The sequence below is a fragment of the Bombyx mandarina genome, chromosome 18, assembly GCF_030267445.1.
Source record: "Bombyx mandarina strain Sakado chromosome 18, ASM3026744v2".
NCBI classification, from domain to species: domain Eukaryota; kingdom Metazoa; phylum Arthropoda; class Insecta; order Lepidoptera; family Bombycidae; genus Bombyx; species Bombyx mandarina.
Genome location: NC_143224.1, coordinates 2,518,922 through 2,536,986, shown reverse-complemented (window position 1 = coordinate 2,536,986; position 18,065 = coordinate 2,518,922). Strand labels below are relative to the sequence as shown.

Below are 18,065 nucleotides of genomic sequence, written 5' to 3'. Positions count from 1 at the left end.
TACAGACCTTAAATACAGATAATTGTCGGCCCAGATAGTCATTGAAATATATTTTAAAAGTTCACCGAATTACTCAAATTTTATTTAATACCTATCAATTGTTCGACGTAACAACATTAAGTTTATATTTATTTCTATAGTTGGACGGACCATCAAATCCAGTATTAGGTAGTACTTGTATCCTTAGAGATCACTCGGTGAATGCCACCCCCACTTTGAGATATGAGGTAGAAGTCTCAATTATATTCACAATCACGACTGACCCATTCCCCAAATCGAAACGCATTACTGCTTCGCCGCTGATATCAACAAGATGGTGATATCACCCGTTCGGATTTAGACCACATCTCACTATCAGTCGAATGGCTTTTACCGAACGCAGCATGCTGGTATGAAACTCTGAAGATTCTGTTGCCCATTTTCAGGCTATGTTAGTTACATGTAACTACATACATACATGTAACTATACTTGAGACCTTAGAACTTATATCTCAAGCTGGGTGGCGCATTTACATTGTAGATGTCTATGGGCTCCAGTAACCACTTAACACCAGGTGGGCTGTGAGTTCGTCCACCTATTTTTTATTTCTTTGGTCACCCATTATGAAAAAGTACAGAAAGAGATATTATTTTTGCTTACCTATCTATATTAGTAGACTCGAGGGGCTATTCTGGCTACAGCCTGACGTGTGGTTGAAATCACGGAGCTCATCTTAAAAGAGTTTGCTAGTATCTACGCTAGCAAGAGCAATGCTTCGCTGAATCGACCACCGGAATTGCGACGCCAAGATCCGACGAGAAACTCAGTGGGCTGTGTCTATGGGTTAAGTTGTACGTCGAACGGTGACCGGTGCTTGGATTGTCTAAAAGCACCGAGAGTGAATCGAAATTTTATTACTGGTGGTAAGACCTCTAGTGAGTCCGCGCGGGTACGTACCACAGCCCTATCTATTTCTGTCGTGAAGCAGTAATGCGTTTCGGTTTGAAGGGTGGAGCAGCCGTTGTAACTATACTGAGACCTTAGAACTTAGGTATATCTCGAGCTGGGTGGCGCATTTATGTTGTAGATGTCTATGGGCCCCAGTAACCACTTAACACCAGATGGGCTGTGAGCTCGTCCACCCATGTAAGCAATAAAAAAAAGAAAGAATCCGAGAGGACATGTTTGGGGTGACGTCGCCTCTTTGTTGCCGACTCATCTGGGTCGGGCATGTATCTTGCAGCCGCCACGATAAGAAGATTAACTTCGACGTTTCCATCTTAATAGGTAAATTAAGCTAAGCACCCGATTATCGCAACTAAACAAACTGAACAATGAACGATTCCCTTGTCCCCGTCTCCATGTACACAACATAGCCAGTTATAATTTCATTTTAAATGATAACTCATTTATTTACGAGTAGGTATTAAAACAGAATAAAAAAAATTATTTACAATATTATTTAATAAAATAAGTACCTTACGTTACAATAGTAATAATAGCATGATTTATAAATATTACTATGATATATTCAGCCTTGTTACAATGGCACGCAGTCCAGCATAATATGACTATTTGTTTTTTTTTAGCTTATGTCAAAGAATAGTACATTGTTTCCCGTGGTGCACATACTATCCTTTCTCCTACCAGGCCGAAAGTTCGTGGAGTACCGAGCCGGGGTCCAGGGGCGAAGCCCTGCCGGGGGGTAGGGCGGCCGGCCCTCCCGTACTCATAAAAAAACAATTTAACTGTTTTTTAATTTTTAAATAAACTACTACTAATTGAATAAGAACCGTCTGATGAACTTATCTTTGTTTAGTACTTCACTATTAAATTTTATTGCCTTTTGTTTATTTCACTTTTACACTAAACACAATATTGCAAATTACCCGAGCACAACAATGGTGGAGAATTTTAGGTGCGTGAGAGCAGACGTAGACACTAACGCGCATGCGCACTTGTCAGTACCCAGGGAGGAAAAGTTACACTTTCTTCCCTGTACAGCGGAAGCAATAGTTTGACTTTCTTCCCTGTACAGCGGGAGGAAAACCGAACTTTCGGCGTAGGTAAGAGAAAAATCGACATTCCCTCAAACAATCGAAACGACAATCGACAAATCACTTCAGTGGGCCACGTAGGGCACCGGTGACCTACATGGCAATCAAAGACATAATAATATGTTTATGCCTTAAGTTAAATACTGTGTTTGTCAGGGGATTTTCTTATTTGAAGTAATAGGTTGGGGAAAAAGTCTTTTCGCATTTTAGTATGTATGAACTTGTAATAAAATCTCTTTGTCTATACTATTTGTATCTGGCTGGTTTTGGTATCATTAAAAGTTTAAATTTTAAACAAGATAATTCCAGATTCAAATTTGGAAAATGTGTGATTTTTATTTATTTATTTTTCGTACTGTCAAGATGAGTGAATCTAATGGAGAAATTCAATACATTTTAAAATTTTCAATCGCATAAATTTTTTAAATTTCACAATTTAACATCGCAAAAAAATTTGCGATGTTTATGGACCTAGTGCTGTGTCTGTGAGAGTAGCACAAATTTGGTTTAAGCGTTTTCAATCCGGAAATTTTGATGTCAAAAATGCACGTCGCCCTGGTCGCTCTATTACGGATAAAATGGGTGCCATTTTTGAAAAAGTGGAGCAAGATCGGCATATCAGTAATTACGACGTAGCTGAAAAACTGGGAATTGACCACAAAACAGTTTTGGCGCATTTGAAAAAAAACTGGGTACACAAAAAGCTCTAAATTTGGGTACCCCAGGAGCTCTCTGAAAGAAATCTAATGACCAACAGAAACCGTGTACTCATTTGTAATTATTTAGTACGACGTAATGAAACCGAATCATTTTTGAAGAAACTGATAACCGGTGATGAAAAGTGGATCATGTACGACAAGAACGTTCGAAAAAGGTCGTGGTCAAAGGCCGGTCAGGCTTCACAGACTGTGGCGAAACTGTGGCATTATTCATTATGAGCTATTACCACCAGGCAGGACCATCGATTCTGAACTTTACTGTGAACAACTGATGAGATTAAAGCAAAAATTGAAAGAAAGCGGCCGGAATTAATCAACAGGAGGGGTGTGGTTTTCATCATGATAACGCTAGACCTCACACATCTTTAGCCACTCAACAAAAATTAAGAGAGCTTGGCTGGGAGGTGTTAATGCATCCGCCGTATAGTCCTTACCTTGCACCTTCAAATTTCCACCTGTTTCGGTCTCTTCAGAATTTTTTAGATAGTGTCAGGTTAACATCACGAGAGGGCTGCCAAAACCAATTGTCGCGGTATTTTGATCAGAAGCCCCAAAATTTCTATAGCAATGGGATCATGTCCCTAAATACACGATTGCAAAATATTATCGAACAAAATCGTACCTGCATACTTTAGTTAAATGTAAATAAACTTTATTAAAAATGTTGTGAATTTTCTTAAAAAATGCGAAGAAACTTTTTCCCCAACCTATAATACAGTTTGCTCTTCTTTTCTGCCACATGACCTTATTAAATATTAAGGGAGAAATGAAATACAAACAAAATAATTATAGTAAATCTTCAGGTGTGATTATATTCCTTATTTTAGACTAGTTGGTGATACTGAAGTGCCAACCGCCAAAAACGGTAGCTCACTGCTGGGCGCACATCGATGCTATTCACAAATACTCTTTTATTTATTTATTGCTTAGATGGATGAACGAGCTCACAGCCCACCTGGTGTTAAGTGGTTACTGAAGCCCATACACATCTACGACGTAAATGCGCCACCCACCTTGAGATATAAGTTCTAAGGTCTCAGTATAGTTACAGAAAGGTCCTACCATCGGTAAATTTTTGTTTGTATCATTACGAATTTATCAAGTATTCTTATTTATGTATGAGCTTACTGTGTGATGTTGTACATGTTTGTCTCTTTTTAGTGTCACATTTTCCGTTTCATCAGTCAAATCACGACTGTGCTGAGTTTTCAAAAGTTGAAGCCTTTCTTTTCATATGTAAAGAGAAGCTTATAAAAAGCTCCAATACGATAGATACGATTGCACTGATTTATCTACAAGTTTTAATTGTACTGTTAGACTTATATTAATTTTAAGTTATTCAGATAATTCCACGTTGGTTGTTATTATTGTAGCTTCTTTCTTGGGCGTGGTAGGCACGTACTGCGAGCAAACTTAGGATGAGTAGCGCTGAAAAATATTGTATAATACAGAAATCTCATCGAATTTTCCAAATCGTAATAAGCACTAATGTAAACTACTTATGCAGCTTAATGTGGTGTTCTATATAACTAGTCTGGCCATAAATACTGTTACATAAAAACCTTTTTTTTTTTTCAACTTTTTAATCTATACTTATATATTAATTCGTGAAGGAAAAACTTTGTATCCCTTTTTACGAAAATTGCGCGAACGGAGGAGTATGAATTTTCCCGCACTTATAGAGAATATAGCGGAGGAGTGTACAATGCATTTTTTTTTAAATAATGCATAAAAGATGTATTAAATCAATAAAGAAAACATTACACACACTACATACCATGTATTTGACGCACATACGCATGCATACTATTTATTGTCAAACTTTTGTTCTTGACGTCTAGCCTTGGCGAAATTTGTGATTATAAAAGTATAAAATACAATCATAATAGGGTACAAACTTACAATTCCAATTAATTATAGTCGAATTTCGACTACTGCGGGACCACTAGTTATTTTAAATTTGGAACACGTTCCTATATTATTTTAAAAACTTCTTTCGATTTCGCGCCGTCTCACATATATTTTCGTGTTCACCTTGAGATATAAGTTCTAAGGTCTCAAGTATAGTTACTGTCTAGATTACACGATGTTATTCCTTCACCGTGAAAGTCAAACGTGAACATTTGTTAAGTACGTATATTATTGGAAATATTTAGTGCCTGCCTGCGGGATTCGAACACCGACACTGTCGCATTGCTCGATACGAATGCACGGGGCGTGTTATCTTTGAAGCCATGGCTGCTCGACGTTAATTTTACAAGGTCCGTGGAGGCGTTTACGTTGTGTTTGAGCTCTTGTGGTTCCCTTTGTTTGCCGATAGGGACGCTGTTCCAACTACATACAAATTTGAGTTAACTTTGACGATATCGAGAACGTTAATAAACTCCCACTGAGCATACTGGTGAGGCTATGCACGTAAATAAACGTTTAGTAAATTAGTATTAAAAATGAACTTACTGATCGAAAATACCATATTGAAAAACCCGCGTAGGCCCATTTCCGAAGGTCTTGTGAATAGGAGCATGAAGAAACCGATTGTTGAAAATGTGATCACGATAATGGCGTATATCATATATGCCTTCAAGTAGGAGAGGCGGTCCTATAAAAAAAGGATTTTTTGCAGCAATTACTTTAAGAATTTTTCATTACGGCTTATTTATTTACTTATGTACACACAGAAAAGAAGACATAGTACAGAGTAATAGGAAAATTATGTACAAAGGCGCTGCTTATTTCTTTAAGAAATCTCCTCCAGCAAACCTGCGAGAGGATAATGAGAATAACAATAAAAAGTGATGAGCGTGTGTAGAACAAATAACACATAACTAAAATAACAAATACAACATGAGAATTATAGTAATGCACACACACATAGCAAATATTGTTAAACTTGAATACAAAATATTATAAGTAACACAGTAACACTCGTATATACGAAGAGTATAGAACCATGATCATTCGGTTGATGAGAGATAAAATTGTTTGACCTTGTATTTAAAAACAGAAACAGACTTGCAAACTCGGATGTCAGCCGGCAACGAATTCCACAGTCTGACCGCGTGCACAGTAAAGGAGTGAGAATAGAAATTGGTTTTGTGGGAAGGGAATAACAAAACAGAACGTTGGTTGGACCTGCAGGGAGCATCAGGAGAACGAATGAAAGAGAATCGCTCACGTAAATATAAGGGAGAAGTGGGCTTATGTAGGATATTGAATAGGAGACATAATATTCGAGTATGCCTACGAAGGCGTATAGGGAGCCATTTAAGTTCTTAAGCTTATTGAGGCCGTATCTATTTTTACTAAGTCCATTATCTGTTCTCTGATTTGAGTTAGTTTCGGAGTTTCTTCACAGGGCTGTAGCTCTTTTGGTACTGTACTTAGATATTACTTTATCATTCAATTAGAATATTATATGACATCTATGGAGGGTTCTGTTCTATAGGCACATTGGTCGAATAGAGGGTCACAATCTCGAATAGCCGATGTTGATGGGCAAGATAGAGGTCAAAGGTCTCAGAGGACGTAGTCCCACGAGATGGTCTGACCAAGTTAAATCTTCTCTGAACATCAAGTTCAACAATGCCCTTCACGAAGACAACAAGATTTCGCAGTAGATGGAGGGAAATTTGTACGCGAGAGAATGATAAAGCAGTGAAGTCACGGTGACGTTTTTTTTTTTTTTTTTTTTTTTATGATTGAAGGATTACTGGTGGCCCGGAGGCCTTTCCAGTTTCACCAGGACAGGTGGGCGAGCAAAGGCTCAGCCAGGAGGGGTGGGATTTGCTAACAGCTACGCGAGCGCCTCCGAAGGAGACCTAACAACTCAAGAGTAGCTGCTTCGCGAATGAATCTACTACCGGATCGGAATCGCGACCCGCTGAGAAGATCCGGCGAGAAACTCAGCGAGCTGATTCATGGGTTAGGTTGCACGGCGAACTCTTTGTCGAGTTCGACGAGTACGGTTACCGAGGTCCCTAAGCCTGCTCCTAGAGCTGAAGGCGTCTAGTGCAAAGGTTATTGGATCTGATGGATCCGTAAGGACGTGTCTAGGGCGTCGACGGTGACTGGCTCCTGCATGATCAGGATTCGGGGAGTAGTCAGCGGCGGCTACGATAAGGCGATTATCATGACGCATAGCCTTATCGAAGTACCGTTCCGACGCTGACTTCATGTATTTCTGTATAGATTCGAGGCCCAGGTCGTCGTGTAGGTCAACGTTCCTCACGAACCACGGAGCTCCGACGGCTAACCTGCAAAAGCGGGATTGTAGAGATTGAAGGGTGTCTATGTGTGTGCGGGCCGCATGAGCGAACACCACACTCGCGTAAGTCATGACGGGCCTTATGCAAGTTTTGTAAAGTGTGACCTTGTTCCGAAGGGACATTTTACTCCGCTTACAGATCATGGGGTAGAGTCTACCGAGAATAAACGCGGCACGGTCACGGACTGATTTTATATGCGGGCGGAATGTCATCGATGCATCCAGGGTAACGCCCAGGTACTTGACCTTCCTGGCCCAGGGTATGGATTGACTAAAGAGAGTAATCGGGGGTGTGAGATTCCTCCTCCTAATACGGGAGGAAATCCGTTTTTTTTTTTTTTTTTTTCCCTACCTATGCTGATAGCCTTGAGAGGCTATTTCAGCTTCACCCTAACGTTAGTAGGTGAGCTCGCGGGGCTCAACCGGAGAGTTGCTAACACTGACCCTAGCAAGAGCAGTGCTTCGCAGAATCTACCACCGGATCGGAAACGCGACCCACTGAGAAGATCCGGCGAGAAACTCAGTGGGCTGTGTCTATGGGTTAGTTCGCTCGTCGAGCCCTTCGTCGCAAGCGACGGGTTCGACGAGGACGGTGACCGGTGCTTGTGGTGCCTAAAAGCACCGTTAATGGATCAGGAGGATCCGTAATGACGTGCTTTGGGCGACGTCGACGGTTTACCATTCGGTCTACTGGGTCGGGTATGTAATTTCCAGCGGCTACGATGAGAGGGTTCTCATGTCGTGCCGCCTTCTCAAAATGGCGCAGCGATGCCGACTGTAGATACTTACTAAAAGAGTCGAGCTCCAGGTCGTCGTGGAGATCCACATTCCTAAGGAACCAAGGCGCTCCGACGGCTATCCTGCAGAATCGTGATTGAATAACCTGAAGGGATTTCAAGTGGGTGCGGGCTGCGTGAGCGAACACTACGCTTGTATACGTCATGACGGGGCGTATACAAGTTTTGTAGAGAGTTACCTTATTACGGAGGGACAGTTTGCTTCGACTACAAAGCATTGGATAGAGTCGTCCTAGAATAAACGCGGCGCGGTCGCGTACCGTTTTTATATGGGGACGGAATGTCATCCCTCTGTCGAGGGTGACGCCTAGATATTTGACCTTCGAGACCCACGGTATGGGCTGGCCAAAGAGAGTGATGGGACTAACGGCGGAGGTGTTTGCGCGCCTACTACGGAGTGGGATGCTCGAAGTGATGTTCGGAGGGCGACCCCTTTTGAAGAGCACCGCTGCGCTTTTCGTGGGGTTGATGTCTATTCGCCACTTCCGGAACCACTGTCCCATGGTGGCTACTGCGATCTGGAGTCGCCGATGAAGCAGCGACATCTTCCTACACGAGTAGTAGATAGCCGTGTCATCGGCGAAGAGCGCTAGATGGGTCTCCGGAGACCGGGGTATATCATTGATATACAAACTAAATAATAACGGGGAGAGCGCGGAGCCTTGTGGGACTCCGGCGGTCAGTTGACGGGGACGAGAACGAGTTCCCTCTACTCGATATCGAAACGAACGGTTCGACAAGAAGTCTCGTATGATGAGCACGAGTCTGTCTGGCACTCCCATGTTGTACAGTTTATAAATTAAACCGTTGTGCCAGACTTTGTCGAACGCCTTCGCGATGTCGAAGAAGAGGGCGCCGGTCGGGATTTGTTTACGCCTATTTAGTCCTATCAGAATGTGCTCCGTGAGGCGGTGCACTTGTTGTACGCACGAGTGTTTAGAGCGGAATCCGAACTGTTCGTCTATGAGAATTTTGTTCGCGGTAACAAAATCCCAGAGACGTTTCCTAAGGAGCCGTTCGTAAATTTTTCCTATCGTCGAGAGGAGACTAATCGGACGGTAACTAGAAGTTTCGTTTGTCGGTTTGCCCGGCTTATGTATACCGATAACGTCCGCTTCTTTCCACACCGCGGGAAAGATGCAGTGCGTCATAGCGGCATTTAAAATTGTAGCCAACATTGCTATCAGTTGGACTGGCAAGAGTTTTAGCGCGCGGTTGTGGATGCCGTCGGAGCCGGGTGCCTTCCTAGGTTGGAGGTTGTGGATCGCGTCTCTAACTTCGTCAGTGGTAATGGGGGGTAACGCGTCCGAGGGCGGCAGGGAAGCTCTGCGCTCGACCTCCCCGTCGACTAACTCGGTGTGTTCGGGGTCCGCGTGTTGAGTGCTGGTGGTGCACTGCTCTTGCAGTGCATCGGCCAGCAGCTCAGCCTTGTCATCGTCATCGAATGCCGGTGGTTGGCCTGAAGGGCGTATGAGGGGAGGCATAGTAGCGGTAGTTTCGGATTTGAGAGTCCTAGCTAGTCGCCAGTATGCTTGGTGGGAGGGCGCGAGTTGTTCTAGATAACTATGCCAATTATCGTTACGCGCGTCGCTTAAGCGGGAGTGGACTTCGCGTTGTAGACGACGCATCTGAATCCGGTTTGAATGCGTGGGAAGACGATCGTAGGCCCGGATTGCCGCGTTCCTAACTCTTAAGAGATTCCTAAGATCGGGGGACAGTCTGATGCGGTGGAAGCTGTCCTCCACATCGACTTCTTTTGAAGATCTAATGATCGCGGAAGAGATGTGATCGGTAATGATGTTTATGGATTCGACGGTGTCCTCGGGGGATGGATTCGAATCCGGGCCGCAAGGGAGGATTGGCGGAGCGGCGTCGGCAAGGCACGTGCCCAGCTTATGAGGAAATCCGTGTGGAGCTTCCCCTCTGAAATAGCACCGCAGTACTTTTCGCTGGGTTGATGTCTATGCGCCATTTTCGGAACCACTGTCCTAGGGCTAGGGCTGCGCTCTGAAGCTTCTTCGCGATTAGGGACTTGTTTCTACTGGAATAGTAAACAGTCGTGTCGTCGGCGAATAAAGCTAAATGGGTCGGCGGCGACCGGGGAATATCGTTAACGAATAAGCTAAATAGGAGGGGTGAGAGGACAGAGCCTTGCGGGACTCCAGCTGTGAGAGGTCGTGGGGAGGAGCGGGTTCCCTCGACTCGATATCGAAAAGAGCGGCTCGACAAGAAGTCCCGTATGATGAGCACGAGACTATCCGGCACACCCATGTTGAATAGTTTGAAAATCAAACCGTTGTGCCAGACTTTGTCGAACGCTTTTGCGACGTCGAAGAAGAGAGCTCCCGTGTATAACGGTTTTGGTCGATTAAGCCCCACAAGAATGTGCTCCGTGAGGCGGTGCACCTGTTGAACGCATGAGTGATTTGTACGGAATCCGAATTGTTCATCGATGAGAATGCCCTTGGATGAGACGAAGTCTCTGAGGCGTTTGTAGAGCAGACGCTCATACAGTTTGCCTAGAGACATGAGGAGGCTGATCGGGCGGTAGCTCGTCGGATGATTTTTTGGTTTACCGGGTTTGTGTATGCCGATAACGTCCGCTTCTTTCCACACCGCGGGAAAGATACAGTTCGCCATAGCGGCATTGAAAATAGATGCCAACATCACGATGAGTTGGACGGGTAGAAGTTTAATAACGCGGTTGGATATACCGTCGGAACCGGGAGCACGGTGACGTCAGTAATGAAGAAAGCGACGTGAGGAAGAGAAGCAGGATCGGGGTGAACCTCTGTAGACAGTGAGAAAGTTTCCGTCGAAAAGCGACCGATTAGTTAACGGTAGGCAGCGGCTTGGCTCTGCCCCTGGCATTGCTGAAGTCTATGGGCGACGGTAACCACTCACCATCAGGTGAACCATATGCTCGTCTACCTACAAGGGCAATAAAAAAATAAATAATAGTTTAAAAAAAAACTAAAAAATATACGCTTTTATAGAAAATCCCACTAAAAAATTGAAAATAAATCTTAATAAATTTGAATTAAAAATAGTGTAAGAAAAAATGATTTTACTGTAAAAAAAGCGTGGGGTGCATTTTTCTATAAAAGCGTATTTTAATCATTTTTTTAACTATTTATTTATTTTTCATTTTTATTTGAATTTCATTTTTTTCAATTTTTTGTTTTAATTTTTTTTTTATATTGATTTTTCATCGGTCCTTAATAAGTATACCTAATTTCGAGTTAATCTAACATTTTCAACGGGGTCAAAATCATGTTCAAAGATTCCGTTACATACTGACATACATAGGTTTAAAGCTAATAAAAGTGTATTAATAAAAAAAAGTGCAGTAAGCGGAGTGATTTCAAAGATTGCGCCAAAGTTGCTCTTTAAACTGAGCACACTTCACTCCATATACAAATGCCACATATTATCATACTACCTGCCACGGTAGCGACGTTTTGGTGGATTTTGATTTAGAATGAGCCGTTTACAGAACGAAGATTTTTTTTTTTTTTTTTATTGCTTAGATGGATGGACGAGCTCACAGCCCACCTGATGTTAAGTGGTTACTGGAGCCCATAGACATCTACAACGTAAATGCGCCACCCACCTCGAGATATAAGTTCTAAAGTCTCAGTATAGTTACGACGGCTTCCCCACCCTTCGAACCGAAACGCATTACTGCTTCACGACGGAAATAGGCGGGGTGGTGGTACCTACCCGTGCGAACTCCCAAGAGGTCCTACCACCAGTGATTACGCAAATTATAATTTTGCGGGTTTGATTTTTATTACACGATGTTATTCCTTCACCGTGATAAGAGAAGATCCTCCTTATTGACATGCAAGTGGAAATAAATATGTTGTTTTTTTTTATTGATTATATGGGTGGATGAGATCACAACCCACCTGGTGTTAAGTGGTTACCGCAGCCCATAGACATCTACAACGTAAATGCGCCACCCACCTTAAGATATAAGTTCTAAGGTCTCAAGTATAGTTACAACGGCTGCCCCACCCTTCAAGCCGAACTCATTACTGCTTCACGGCAGAGATAGGCAGGGCGGTGGTACCTACCCGCGCGGACTGTCAAGAGGTCCTACCACTAGTAGTTACGCAAATTATAATTTTAATAATTTGAAAGCTTACCTTGTATAATCCGACGATCAGCAGCGCGGAGAAGAATAAACACAGTAGCGACACTAGTACTCCGACGGCGACCTCCGCGTTGTTCAGGTGAGTAGTGGTAGGTCTCATTGAAGATGGTTGGAAAACGAAACTCACGAATTCTAAGGCCTCGAGAATCTGTAATAATGTATTGATTTTTTATTAATATTTCAACAAATAATACTGTTTTACTTGTTAAATTTGAATTTCAAAGTATGTTTTCATTAGGTATTCTTTTTTATTATTATTGTATTCCATCTTCGATCCGATGAATTGCCAATGTTATGTACGCCATTATTTTCACATGAATCAGGCCATAAATTAAATAGTTTAAGTTATTTTCAATGTGAAATGTTTGTGGTTTGGCAGTACGTTTTTAAATAAATAAATAAATGAACCGCGTTAGTACTGCCGCATAGAAAAATAGCTGGTTACGATTTCTGCTAGCGCAAATCCTCGACCCTGACATTTGTTTTCAATTGGATTATATCCGGTGTTTATAAATTAAGACAAATGTGAGATGCGGTATAGGAGAGACCGTGCATTAATTTGCTCGGCAGCTTTTGTGCTTTAATGAGGGCTTTCGTTTCTGTAGGCGGATGCCTTTCTTCACCTCTCGACGAAGCTCGGAAATAGCGGTGATCGCCAAGCACTCACCGGTAGAGCGGTAGGGATCGGTTTGTATCTGCCCCTGCCACTGCTGACGTACATGGGCAACGGAGACCATACACCATCAGGTGGGCCGTGTGCTCGTCTGCCTACAAGGGCAACAAAAAAATGCGGTTTGCAATTATTATTATGACAGTGGTTCAGTACTTATAAACTCGTGAAATGATGCCACACTTCGCCGTGACTATCATTCAATATTCTGTGAAATTAACAGATTTAAGTCTAAATACCGTCTACGCATGATTATTATTATCCTACCCTCCAAACCGGAACGTAACTTTGCGGCAGAAACAGAATGGACATTTGTCTACCCGGATGGGTTAACTATGGGCCAAACCATCAGTAATTACGCAAATTACATTTTTTGCTAGCTTCATTTTTATTACACGACATTTGCGTTTTATTCACCGATTTGTGAACATCGGCTAAGTAAATGTGAACGTTAATTAGAAATAATTGTATAAGTGTAGGATTGGTAAGAACGGAACGTATGAAAAGAGTGAGGAACGGAGCGTTAAGATGTGAGTGAGAGAAAGGAAAGAAAGAGAGAAGAGAATGAATGAAGGAATGGAAGATAGCGAAGACGGTTAAAAAATGAGCAAGGCGTTATAAAACTGTTAATAAATTTTTCAATTGTTATTATAACAGAAAAATTTGGAACAGTGGAAGTTTTATTTTATGCGCTGCGATCCCTATTCTACATAAGTATGGTATTGGTATAATATTTAAAAAAAACGATATTAGTATATTCATATAACTCAGTACGAGTACGGTAGGTGTCTTATCTTTTAGGTGACATTGACATGAAAGGGTCAAGCGAGCATCTTGAACCTATTTTAAAATGTTCGGTCCTTGTTCACTTTTGCGATTTTTATCTTTCGTGAGTAAAAACTCACAAATAAAATTATAGCTAAGACGTAACAGGTCATCTTCTTCGACAGGCAACGGCCGCAAGCTGTGTCCGTTTTGAAGCATGCCTGCAGAAACGTCGGGCAAGCCATGATGAGACTGAAAAAAAAAAAAACGTACAATAAAACCTGCCTTTTTTACTGATTTTTTTATGATTACTGGGGGCTCGGAGGCCTTTCCAATTTTGCCGGGAAAGTGGGCGAGCAAGGTTCAGCCAGGAGGGGTGGTAAGCTAACAGTTTAACTGAAGCTGTATCATACGTCGAATTTGAATTTCAATTGGAAATTAGGCAATTTGACCGATCAAATGAGGACTACAGTGAAGAGTTCCCCCTTAAATTAGTGCAGCAGAATGGCCTCTAGTAAGGAAAGATAGTGGGGCATCGTAAGACGCGTCATGCCTACCCCCTCGAACACCACATGACAATCATTTTTTATTGGTGGTAGGACGTCTTGTGAGACCGCACGGGTAGGTACCACCACCCTGCCTATTTCTGCCGAGAAGTAGTAATGCGTTTCGGTTTGAAGGGTCGGGTAGCCGTTGTAACTATACTGAGACTTTAGAACTCATATCTCAAGGGGGTGTATGGCGTTTGCGTTGTAGATGTCTATGGGCTCCGGTAACAATTGAACACCAGGTGGGCTGTGAGCTCGTCCACCCGTCTAAGCAATAAATGACCAATTATTCCACTGCTAGAGATACTGTCATTTTAGGACTAAGCAGTGGGTTTTTGGTGTTTGAGTTTGGGATTCTCACTCCAGTAGCGAAAATTTTGACGGCTTACGAACCCATTGATATGGAAATTGGCCTCATCAGAGAAATGGGTACTGTCAAAATTTAAAAAACGATTAATCATTTCATTAGTAAATGCGATCCTTGCTCTGAAGTCAGTGTCTTTCAATTCTTGTATTCATTGCAGCTTATATGGATGCAGTTTAAGATCAAAGCTTAAAATTCGTTGCAAGCTTCGTCGCGATAAGTGTAAGACAGAGTCAGACGATCTCTTGCGAGTAGACATTTATGGATTTCCGCCTAGCGATTGCATAACTCTCTCAATATTGTCTTCGGTCCTAGATGTTTTTGGACGACCTTTTGCTTGTAGTTTAAAAGTTGAACCATTTGCTTCAACCCACTTTAGCCATATTTTAATAAAAATTAGCAAACTCAAAATCCACTAATTCACCGTAGTCCTTATTCAGAACAATCGACTATAACATATTAACAATGTATGAACGAGAGTTCTCGTAAAATGCGCGAACGTCAAATGCGCGACGCTTTCCGTCGAAGTGACAATATTAAGTGTATTATCTATAGAAGAGTAGTATCTATGGAAGAGACTCATAGTGACTAAAAGTTCATGGTCCATGCGCCCCCCTACCCAACGAAGTAGGCTAACCCCGGCCGCGCGTTTGCTACCTCGCAAAAAAAGGATGATACAATCAATATGCACGCTCTGTTTTGCCACCCAGACGACGGGGCAACGCAAAGCCTCCGTCGCCCGAAGAATTTCTTATCGGATCCTCCGGACCCACTCTCGCTTTTTTTTTTTATTGCTTAGATGGGTGGACGAGCTCACAGCCCACCTGGTGTTAAGTGGTTACTGGAGCCCATGGACATCTACAACGTAAATGCGCCACCCACCTAGAGATATAAGTTCTAAGATCTCAGTATAGTTACAACGGCTGCCCCACCCACCTAGAGATATAAGTTCTAAGATCTCAGTATAGTTACAACGGCTGCCCCACCCATCAAACCGAAACGCATTACTGCTTCACGGCAGAAATAGGCAGGGCGGTGGTACCTACCCGCGCGGACTCACAAGAGGTCCTACCACCAGTAAAATGCTCTATGCTCTTCAAACACCAGTCACCATCCTCGTTGAACTCATTGATTACTATGAAGAGTTCGACCTGCGAACTAGCCCGCTGAGTTTCCTGCCGGATCTTCGCGTCGCGAGATCTCGTGCGTCGCGATTCCGATCCGGTAGTAGATTCTGCCAAGCACTGCTCTTTCTAGGGCCAGTATTAGCGAGCTCTCTCAGGTTCAGTCCCTGAGTTCACCTATCCGGACCTAGCGGGAATAACCCATATGTTTCCAGCGAACAGGTAGAAAAAAAAAAGAGTCCTATATTATTGCATGCAGCTCCTTTGTCAATAGACTGTAGACTGCGAACTCATGCTGTCGTTAAAAGAAGGATACAATTTTTTTTACGTTTCTCATAAAGTAGACTTTGAAATCAGAATTTTGTTAGTACTAATTCCATTTTTATACGAATTACAGGATGTAGATAGTATGTTTGTTTTTCCCTTGCAACGTTTTACCGGGAAGATTTTATTTTTAGGTGAAAAGTTAGTATATCTATACTAATATATAAATCTACCGTGGTTTTTACGGATGTTCCGTTATAACTACTGAACCGTGCATCCGATTGACTTAAAACTTGGTATCCATGTAGAAAATACATGTACTTAATGGATAGGCTAATATTTATATGAGTGTTGGACTCCCTAATAATAATGACAATAAATAATAATGTTATTTCTAAATGCCCAGCGAAGCGGGCGATTACGGCTAGTTACCTACTTATATTTTCAAAAATGATGTATGTTGATTTTAATTTGGCTAATTTCGAACATTTGTAACATAACAACTTAACAGCATAAATTACGTCATTGTTATTAATCTATTCTGTTTTCCGACTTGGCGTATGGTCATTCATCCCTATATCTTAACAACCCATAATAGACGCAAGAAACAATTATAAGCAAACAATCGTATACCTTAAGTTCTGAGTTACAACTCCTAAAATCCCGTTCTGTTTTTATGAACTCATGTGAAAGTAAACTTGGAACTAATACGGAAAGTATATTCATTCTCGAAATTAAATATTTCCACTAGGTAGATAAGATGAGAAAAAAACAATTACTTATTGTTGTTTAAGATACCTATATATAATTCATAAAGCATTTTTAACCTACAACTAAGTCAAAGAAGTTATCAAACTTGGAGAAAACGAAATATTAAATGTTTGCACTCACTTGAAATAAGCACTTCGACCTTGTTTAAAGACTAAAATTATTAATAATAATTGAATGAATACACTGCACTCCACAGCGCGGTCTGCAACTTCCACAAACCGACTTTAGCGGGTGGTGAAATTTGGAACTACGCTATGACCTATTATTTTACGACTACAGCGCCAAGCTCAACGGCAAATAAGTAGACATTGCAAAATGTGCCCTAATGTGTAGTCCGTACTCGATTAGCTAAACAGATTCATCAATTAAACGCAGTTATCCTACGTTTGCCGCTAGGGGCGCTGTTTCAACTCCAGACAAATTTGAGTTCACTTTTACGCGATTGATATGTTAAAAAACTCGTATTAAGCACACAGTGCGTTTGTACTTTGCGTACATTTACTATACACGGTCGATAATAAAATATATATAAATAAAAAAGTCGATGTGTTTTTCTACTTATGTTTTTTTTTATGTTCTCTATAGACGCCGAAGTGCCTAGAACGATTTCGATTCATTGCTCTAGAAACCTTGAGATTGGTCGAGCAGATGTTTGTTAGTGATTAGAACAATCTAAATTCAAAAATCAATGGGCAAAATGGCCGGGTTGAACTAGTATTAATATTTTTATAATGTCAGATAAAAAAATATATGAGTCGTGTATTTCGTTCTTAACAGTATTTTTCGAGTGTTACTTTGTTACGGAACACACTGCTCATGTCATCTTAATTTTAATCTTTAGTAAAATAGTAATCAGGACAAAAAACGACTATTGGCAAATAAATTTTGGTAGGCGGTTTTAAATTATCCGTTAATATGCTATGAAAATTTAGAATATATTAAACCCATAGATCCATTTTTTGTAACTGTTTATTCTTGTGCTCTCATTCTTGGCTTTATTTTGCACAAAATTTGAAATTACATTATGTTTATTATAATATTCACATTATATAAAATGTAAATAGTATTATTGTATTTATCATGTCGAGACTATGAATACTGTCGTTAGTATCACGTTAAGATAGCTTTTAGTATTCTGTGCGAACTTCAGATTTATTGGGAGTTCTGTTCGCGGGAAAAAACGTTATTCTAATTATGCTGTTCATTTTAATGAATTATAGCCAGGTCCTTCATATATTCACGGCGTATGCGCAGACTGTTTCCGATCACTCTGTATGAAAAGCTTACACTATAAGTCTGTCATTGCAATCATTGTTTGGGATTAAAAGTGGAAATAGCATAAATAATTGCGGTAAATAAATTAAGGAAAGGAAATATAGGAATAGGAAGGAGAGGTAGGTAATAAATTAATTAAATGCATGCACCTTTTCTATTTAGCTGACTTTTCGACTGGGCGTTATCTTTGTCACTATACTTGAAACCTTAGACCTTATATCTCAAGGTCGGTGGTGCATTTACGTTGCGGATGTCTATGGGCTCCAGTAGCAACTTAACACCAGGTGGGCTGCGAGCTCGTCCACCCA

The 18,065-nt window shown here is 41.4% G+C and overlaps 1 protein-coding gene across 2 annotated transcripts; it reads right to left on the bottom strand.

Annotated features, from left to right (window-relative positions):
• Window positions 1-1,423: 1,423 nt before the first annotated feature.
• Window positions 1,424-16,756, bottom strand: LOC114248229 (uncharacterized). Of its 2 annotated transcripts, XM_028181403.2 has the most exons (5): window positions 16,603-16,756; window positions 13,552-13,663; window positions 11,969-12,124; window positions 5,214-5,355; window positions 1,424-4,184 (listed from the first exon to the last, which is right to left on the bottom strand). In XM_028181403.2, the coding sequence occupies exons 2-5, from the start codon at window positions 13,654-13,656 to the stop codon at window positions 4,096-4,098; spliced, it is 492 nt and encodes a 163-aa protein (XP_028037204.2). In that variant the 5' UTR covers window positions 13,657-13,663; window positions 16,603-16,756; the 3' UTR covers window positions 1,424-4,095. The 2 variants fall into 2 exon arrangements, with proteins under 2 accessions (XP_028037204.2, XP_089590697.1); XM_089734571.1 differs by lacking the exons at window positions 13,552-13,663; window positions 16,603-16,756 and adding an exon at window positions 12,600-12,756.
• Window positions 16,757-18,065: the final 1,309 nt, after the last annotated feature.

What these genes read in the sequence shown, in the direction of transcription:
- LOC114248229 (XM_089734571.1), bottom strand. Translation starts at nt 12,713, where the DNA reads ATGGTCTCCGTTGCCCATGTACGTCAGCAGTGGCAGGGGCAGATACAA. An exon ending in TGATCGTCGGATTATACAAG is followed by an intron (nt 5,356 to 11,968) that starts GTAAGCTTTCAA and finishes CTTTTTTTATAG; the next exon opens with GACCGCCTCTCCTACTTGAA. An exon ending in CAATATGGTATTTTCGATCA is followed by an intron (nt 4,185 to 5,213) that starts GTAAGTTCATTT and finishes AATATTTTTCAG; the next exon opens with CGCTACTCATCCTAAGTTTG.